An 8,819-nucleotide genomic window follows, 5' to 3' on the forward strand; every position below is an offset into this window, starting at 1 on the left:
ACACACACACACACACACACACACACACACACACACACACACACACACACACCACAAGTGTCAAAACCTAAGGGGCTACGGATCCAGAAATCCATTTTCCTGAGTTGGATTCCTCCACCAGGGATGTGTGCAGTTGACCTTCAACTGTTCCTTGAAAGCGAAGTATCTCCCAGAGACATTGAGCGACCCCATCAGCTGAACCATCATCTGCTCCCGGCTGCTGCCTTCAGGCGCCTTGCATCTCGATCCGAACAATTCCTCATGCTGGTCAGAAACATGGGTCACCACGCTGCCTACCTGCCTGTGAAAGTCCAGCACTGCCTGAAAGAGCACACAATCATGAAGAGAGTTGAGCAAGAAAACTGATCTCCACTTCTGTGTGTTTTTACTTGTGTCTGTGTGTGCATGTATACAAGCTGTAAACCCAATAAATGTTTTACTCTCTCTGCTCTGCTATGGCCCGGTGCAAGTGGAGATCTGGGTGGAATCAACGCTTTCACCCTGCAGGAAATAGAGACACATCTCAGAATTCGTGTTCAACATAAAGTCAAAAGTCAAAGTCAACTTTATTGACAATCTTCCAGTTTGTGTGTACACTGTACAGACAGAGAGATCGAAATACTGTTTCCCACAATCCCGAATATAAAAACAAATGTGTATAAAAATGTAAAAAAATATGAGTGCAAATATGTATATATATATATATACAGTCAAAGACACATTCTTACATGTGGACACATTAAGAGCTAAATAAAAACACAACAATCAATATGTAAATAACAGTCACTTCAATATTATGAGAATGTACATTTGTGCAAGATTGTCCCAAGGGGCAACAGCCAAATGTAATAGACCACAGAGTGCCATCGGATGGAATTCTGTCATATTAGATGTTGCCTTTAAACAAGTAGGAGGCACGTTTACATGTCAAATAAATGTCTCAGTAACCAGAGGACCCTTATTCTTACATTACATGTTACTTGTTGGACGCTTTTACTCAAAGCGACTGACTCAATACTGTGGGCAATCCCATCAGGAGCAATTTTGGTGGTCAAGTGTCTTGCCCAAGGACACGCTCAGATGCTGGGATACAGTGGGTATCAAGGTGAAATTAAACCGGTGCTTCTCTGATCTGAAGATGAGCGCACTTACCCACCGAGCCACACTCTCCCTATTATTTAAGACCTTACCTTCTAGAGAGCTCCTCCGAAGATGTTTTGGGTACCAGCGGTTTCTCCAAGGCTATATCAATAATAATATAGGTTCTGGCCTCCAAATACATCTGTCACAAAAAATGCAACTGGATAAAGATGCAGTATATTACAGTATTAAGCATTTATGGTAGGAGTTTGTATTGCTGCTGCTCTAACTGGATCTAAAACAACGACGACAGTTTGAAAAAAATGGTGCTTTCTGTATAATACAGTACAGAGTTGTGATGCTGTTAGTTGAAGCTTACATTTCCCTCCATATTGACGTGGGGTTCCGTTTCAGCCAAAGTGTCAGCCAGGCCTTCGGCTGCAGCCGTCCTGCTCTGATTACCAGGTTGCTGACATAATAAAAACAGGCTACATTGGTGCTAACTAAATGCTGAAATCCTGTTACAAAAAATGGCTTTTCTTACTCTACAAGTCCTATATGATTATCTTATTTAAAGTTTTATATCAAATGTTATCTCTCCTGACCATCACAACCTTGCTGACCTTTTTGGCTGGCTCCTTGGATTCCTTTGCTCCCCTCCCATCAGAGTTCCTGCCTGCTTTGGCCTTGTGGGAGCCTGCAGCGGAGGCAGCACGAGCTTGTCGCTGATTGGCTGCAGCCTTGGCCTGCTCCTTTAACACACTGACACTCCGCTTGGCCTTTAAGATCAATGACAAACTCACTTTAATAGAGAAACAACAGTACATTCCACCATGGTACCAAGGTTATTTACTACAACTTATAAATTAAAGTATTTTGTGACTATTTGAGTGACCTTTTTCAGCAACTCAGCCTCGGAGAAGGGAAGTATGCTGTATGCTCCCCGGATGCGGCTGACTCCAGGATACAGCAGCCGTCCCATGTCCACATACGCAATTCCATGGAAGGGGATCTCTTGGGCCTCCTCTGCTAGCTAAATGAACACACACACACACACACACACACACACACACACACACACACACACACACACACACACACACACACACACACACAGGCTGGACAGTTGACACATGATCAATACAGTAGAGACAGAGAGAGGAGACATTTCTGAAGTGAACCTTTGATATCACAGCCATCTCACCGTCTTGTTCTCTGCTGCCTTTGTCATGGGAGCCAAAGACCTCGTAATCTCCAGAGGCCACAGTCTGCTCTCAGTGATCCTCTGCCGCAGCCTGAACATCGATACACATACTTTTCAGATCTTTTTCTACCTCTAACCTTCTCTGTATTTTCAGGGACAGGTCGTCCAAAAGGCTATAAGACTGTTGAAGTCCAACTACTCACATATTGTATTTTTACAACACATTTATACATCATTATAGTTCACAGTATTTATTCAAATGTACAGTGTTTAATTTGAACTCTGCTTCATCTTATTCTATTTTATATGTATACATGTTTCTTAATCTGCAACTTACTTGCACCATTATGTTTATTACACTATTTGATTTCACTTTTTTTAAACTGTTAAGTATATTGTATGTTGCTTTGTTGGAGATTTAGGTTTTTCATTTTCAGATCAGACAACTTCCAGGACTTCCAGAATACCTTTCCCCTTGGCATAGATGGTCCAACTAATAATTAACTTGTCTTCTCCAGTATAATCTCTTTATGGTTATTGCCAACAGGTAGCATTATGATCAGAATGGAGCAGTGAGTTGTGTGTTTGGCTGACCTGGTAGTTCCTCCTGCATCCAGGAAGCAGCACATCTCAGTGTCCCAGCTCACCCTGCTCTTAGTGGACTCAGACTCATCACGAAACTCCCGGTCCTGTAGGAACATTCAGAACAGAAGTATGACTGACCCTGTAACTGAGCCTGCTTCCATGCACAATTATTTAATTTGAGATGTTTCAATCTATAGTAATACAAATGCTACCCTATGCCTAATTTACTTTTTATATTTTAGTATTCTTAATACACTTCTAATATCAGTAGTCACTAGCCAAGCCTGTGTGCCTTATTATTCTCTTTTACTTCAAAGTCTAGTTGTATCTAAAAAATGAATAATATGAAATCCCTCACTTTCATCCATTTCCATGTTTTGAAAGTTACATTAATGTGCCATTCTGCTAAATCAATGTGCATTGCAGCTAACACAATCGGCAACAGATGCAGGCTGACTTTGTGGTTACCTCTAAGCCAGTCAGCTGGCCGTCCTCCTGTTCGAAGTGCTCTTCCTTGGAAAAGACAGCAGGCAGGAAGTGATTCCCCGGGACCAGCAGCGCTAGATGGGGCCTCTTCTTCTGTCGGCCCGTTTCCTCCCTCTGTCCCCCTGCCTTCAGCTGCCCCTCACAGAACACCAGCACCTGATCTCTCTGGGAGTCAAAGAAACCATAGAGTCGTTATATTAAAATGTGTCGACCTGGAAAGGTTCAGATTTGATCTTGGTCTGAACTGGGCCGCATGGGTTTCATTTTGGTCGAACACTGCTAGTACCATTGTGCACCATGACACTCTTATAGATAAGATATTCCTACCTTTTTTTTCTAGGACAGCTACACTTAAAAGTTACAGACTGAATATTATACAAAAGTCTTTGGATCTGGTCATAGCTTAAAGAAGTTACATGAGGATCAAAGAGTAACACCTGTGCAGTCAGCGGGACCTCCATGGCAGCAGTGTATGTGCAGGGAGGGGGGTTGGGCCCAGACTGCAACGTCCACGGCTCAGGGATGGAGAAGGCTGTCTCCATGGTTACCCTCAGCAGGTTGGATCCTGAGAGTTCAGTCTCAGACAGCAATGGATCCGTCACACTGACACACACATCCAAGGTCGGTTGCTGAAGAAGGTGAAATTATGAGGCACATTTTTTTAATATATTGTTTCATCACATTGTCTGAAAATATCATTTTTCAAATTAAAGATCTGACATACTGTGGACTAAGATTAGGGATTTGGCAGGGCAACTTTTCTGTTCATCATTGACACCCAGAAGACTTCATGAAAATCAAATTCCCAGCCATTTTGTTGTGTAAGTACAGTAAGTGGTCAAATTACCATTTCATCTTGAATCAAAGTGGTTTTCATCTTGTGCAGGCTTTCTTTTAGGTATAACAATTGGTACTTGTTATTATGTTTATAAAGTGCATCCTTATAGGCCAAATGTCCACATGGTGGAGGTACCTGCACTGCTGCCCACTGAAACCAAGTGTGATCAGAGACTGTGGCAATGCGGCATGGGAATGCTATGAGAGCTATTCAATATGACAGATCAAAGATGTCCCTTGATTAGATATTCACCCTGTAGCTGTCCTAGCTCTAGTGAGTTGATGGGATTACCTGACTCCTCCACTTTGGGATGACTTGGTTGGCCACCTGCTTGTGTCTGGCCCTACATGCTGCCTCCACATTCAGGCTGCTCTGTGATTGTAGAACATTCACTGATTAACACATCTGGAAGAAACAACTACTCATCCATTCATTCTCCAGACTAACTCAACAAAAGTTTGGTGATAATGTAAAATCGTTTATCACCATATATTAACATTTACCGTAATACGAAAATGCATACAATGATAATTGTTGTGGCTTTTGCTTTTATTAGTACACCTAGAGATTGACAACAAGGCAGAAAAAGGGCAGCATGTCTGATCCCAACACTTTCCTGGAAACTTAAAAGAGAAAGTAATGATAGGAAAGATAACTAAATGTTATCGTCTGTTTACACTCATCTAAATATCAGCAGTATTAGAGGAATGGCTACAGAAACTCAGTAGATATGCTATAACAATAAGTCTACAGATTGATGGCAGGACAATTAAGAGCAATATTTTTTAATTTGTGGAAATGTCTGGCAATTAGAATAGCCAGTTTATTGCCGAATGACAAAATAATGGCTGATGTGTAGTCACCAACATGCATTTTTGCCATTGGTACCCTATTTTGGTAACTTTATTAAAGAATCATTGCATTTAGGATTGATAATTAATATGGACCATGACAGGCCTCAATTGATGTAATACTGCAAGGTTAATATTTTAACTTCCATTGTACTTAGTGGTAACAATTAATACCCCCCAAAAAATGTACGCATTGTAAGTTTGAGTCTCTAACTGAGGCCCCTGTGCAGTTTTCATTTAGTCTGGTTGCAAATCTCGCCTTGAATACATATATAGTTAACATTTCTTTTAGCTAAAATACTTAACTCTTATATTAAGTTCGACAAAATTAAAGACAGAACCTAGAAGAAAAAAAAATGTGCCCTTATATGAAGTGCTTAAGAGAATGTCACATCTCTGATAGTTAAAGAAGCAATGACCCTGTCTGACAATAGATGAATGATATAATTAAAAAGTGATTAACCAATGACCTTTGAGCCAATGTCCTGGGAAGAAGCTTTGGCTGAGGGGCTGTACACTGGATTCAGTGGAACTGTGGATGAAAAGCTGCATTGACCTGAAGACAGAAGAGAACACCATGATCCAGCAGTGAGTGTTGCACTGTACAGAACGCCCTATGAAGTAAGTTGCTGTTTCCTTTTTTGTGCACCTTGTAGCAGTGGCAGCAGGTCCACCACAGCTTGGCCCAGCACGGCTGTTTTCGCCTCAGCTTTCTTCTCCTCGGGCAGAACCTCTCTCACTGTCACTGACCATAACAACACCATTAAACAGAGCTGTGAGAAATGGTACAGGTGTGGAAACTTCAGGAACATCTCTGTGCTACTTCAACAGTAAGCACACTACCACCAGTGTTATGGCAATGACAGTTTAATCTTTCAGTTAAGCTGCTTGTCAGTCTTTACTCCATTTTTTGGCAGAGATTCATTGGGAATGAGCATGCTATGTCAAGGCAGGATATCTGCACAGAATAATTAATGGATGGTTGACAAAACGACCAATAATGCTGTCATGAATATCACCATCAACTGACACCAAAAATGCAGAAGAACTCAAATCTGGTGATTTCAGATGTTGAACATGAACTTTAACAGTTTAGCCAGTAACTTAAACATTAGCCCAAGAAGATTAACTTGAAGTTGGTTTATTTTGCATGTTGGTCATAAGGGAGCTATGTAAGTTTCATCTTTAGTGTTGGTACAAATATTAACAAACTAAACTGCATTAAATCACCAGTTTGTGCAGTAAGATGTATTTGAATCTAGGTCACAATCCTCAGTTTTGTAAATATATCACAAATAATCAACATTTTATTTTACAAAATGTCAGCTGCACATGTTTAAGGACAGAAATACGAGACCTTTTCTGTGGTAAAATAACAATTCATCACCTTTGTAAAAGCAGCCTAAATCTGCTATTATCAGCTAAGCTAACTTTGGCTTTTAAGACGCTGGAGATTAAAACAACAAGAGTTAACAAAAGTTGAAAGAATCGAAGGTGTGCGACCAGATGTTGAGATATTTCAGTGTATCAGATATCAAGAGACAGAACAACACTTTTAAACTCAACTTACATATGATGGGTTTATGGGCGAGGTCACTGAGAGCCTGAGTGTTATTGGAACAGTGAAAGCTGCAGGTAAAGTCATAATCAACACGCTGCTCCACCGGGTCGACCTGCTTCCTGTCTGACTCTCCCAGCACATTTCCATCCACCTGAACCTGCAGAAAACTCTGGAAGCCGTCTGTCTTTTTTCCTTGCTGAAAAGAGAAGACAGGATAAGTCACACTAATAACTGTAAATACGCTGGTGATATGGCTCATGTCAGCCTTCTAAAGGAAGGGGAAAGTCTGTAATTTAATTGAGTAACATCTTCCAGAACAGGTCAAATACTAAATGTTTTGAACCTAATGTAAGATTATATACAGATTGTTTAAAAAAAAAAATGCTATGCAATGGATAAATGTTGCTTCTCATAACTTGAAACAGAGTCTAACATCAAAATTAAGTGTTTCTAAAAATGTGGCATTTGCCATGTTTACCAAGTGAATTTTGTGAGTAAATTCCTCCATTAGTGAATGTAATGCAATATCTATTTACAATAACAGTCTTGCCTCATATTAGAGCCAAACTGAACCAAGAGATAAAGGTAACTCTTGTTCAATATTTGAGCAATATAACATTACACGCCTTGCTTCCAACCTAAGGTGATAACAATCAGTAAGACGAGGTTAACTTTCAGTTTTTGGGTTTAGTAAACCGTTGCTGAAATAAAAGGTTAAATGCACATTCATAAACTCTGTTGGTTAAGCACATTTCTGTCGTTGTAGCCGTTTGTAAGTTAGCTAACGTGACGTGAGTAAGTTTACGTTAACAAACATGTTTGAGGTGCTTTACTTTTTTATATATTTAGTTAATTGGAAAGAGCTTACCAGGTTATTTCCACGGATGACAGTTATTTTTATATTTTTATAGCCCGTTTCTGCAGTATCTCCTGTCGTATCCATTGTGTAGACTAATTATAGATACTTTAGCTCCTGTTCTTATCCTTGGTTGATCTTTTCCTTGGATACACAGAATTCCGTTTCCTTGGCAACTGTGCTACACATGGTGGTGCATTAAGGTAGAGCCTTGAAATATCGGACGTTGGAAAACACTTCTTAAATAAAGGTGAAAAATCTCCAGCACGCTGTTTCACTTACAGTGGTAAATGTGTATAATATTTGTACATATTGCAGTGCGTTTCAACTCGGCCTACAATACATTTATTTCCGTTAGGTAAACGGACTCTTTTGGAACACTTTTGTCAAAACAAAACAATAAAACCAAATGTATTCTTCAGATATTTATTTTTGTAGAGTAGATATGTATCCTGTATATGCACAGTGTATTTGTTGTACTCATGTGTAATGCCTGATAACCTAGTTATAACTATTTTGGATCAATAAACATACGTATTAATCTAAATAACTGATTTGTTTTAACCATTGTCCCCAGCAGGCCTCCTCCACAGAGGAGGCGCTGCAGCTCAGAGTGAGCGCTCCTTATCCGCCGTTACGTTTGTAGGCACAGATAACTACTTCCGGAAGTGTATTATCAATGATTTTACCATTTGTCTGAGATTAAAACACTTCTCTTGTGTTTGTCTTTTGTTGTTGTCAAAAATGTCGTACAACTACGTGGTAACAGCCCAGAAACCTACGGCGGTGAACGCCTGCGTCACAGGTAAGTCTCCGCGGGTTGTTGTTTTTCTCAGGGCTGCATGAACATTCGCCACCTGCGTGCTAGCTGAGCTCCCGCGCTGCAAATACAGAGGTCCAGACGGGCCTGTAGCAGCCGATAGCTGGTGTTTTGCTAAGTCAAATGTTTACTTGCTTGTCTAGGCATACTTTTATGGATGCAAGTCATGACACATACTCCTTTATGTGTTTATATAACGTATGTTCTAGCGCACACATGGCCCGGTTCAACATGTCGTTGGTTCTTGGTTTGGATCCGACGTTAGCTGTTGTTGTGTCGCGTTTGGTTTCCCCAGATCATAATGCGTCTTCCTCTGCTGACCCACATTATCATGCATAAGCAGTTATTGAACTGTGCGAGAAACATGCAGGCAGATGGTGTTTAGCTGCCTGCTCGTCTGACAAATAGTTTATCCTGTTATTAGAAAGCTGGCGTCGTCGTTAGATCTAACGTACATGGGCCATTACATATACGATGAGATACTGATGCTGAAAATGAGATTTGAAGTTGTAGTATTAATTGAATCACCTCACAATAA

General features: G+C 40.5%; 1 protein-coding gene across 2 annotated transcripts; it reads right to left on the reverse strand.

Annotated features, from left to right (window-relative positions):
* Positions 1-43: 43 nt before the first annotated feature.
* Positions 44-7,587, reverse strand: LOC104956287 (tetratricopeptide repeat protein 18-like). 2 transcript variants are annotated; one of them, XM_010783758.1, is made up of 15 exons: positions 7,474-7,587; positions 6,615-6,801; positions 5,694-5,789; positions 5,515-5,600; positions 4,485-4,565; positions 3,793-3,984; positions 3,338-3,520; positions 2,879-2,973; positions 2,285-2,375; positions 1,976-2,113; positions 1,704-1,859; positions 1,460-1,549; positions 1,191-1,282; positions 441-501; positions 44-321 (listed from the first exon to the last, which is right to left on the reverse strand). In XM_010783758.1, exons 1-15 carry the CDS (start codon positions 7,546-7,548, stop codon positions 76-78), a joined length of 1,869 nt encoding a protein of 622 aa, XP_010782060.1. In that variant the 5' UTR covers positions 7,549-7,587; the 3' UTR covers positions 44-75. The 2 variants fall into 2 exon arrangements, with proteins under 2 accessions (XP_010782060.1, XP_010782061.1); XM_010783759.1 differs by lacking the exon at positions 4,485-4,565.
* Between the last annotated feature and the right edge of the window lie 1,232 nt (positions 7,588-8,819).

Source organism: Notothenia coriiceps, unplaced genomic scaffold (genome assembly GCF_000735185.1).
Source record: "Notothenia coriiceps isolate Sejong01 unplaced genomic scaffold, NC01 NC01_scaffold00025789, whole genome shotgun sequence".
In the NCBI taxonomy this organism is placed as follows: Eukaryota; Metazoa; Chordata; class Actinopteri; order Perciformes; family Nototheniidae; genus Notothenia; species Notothenia coriiceps.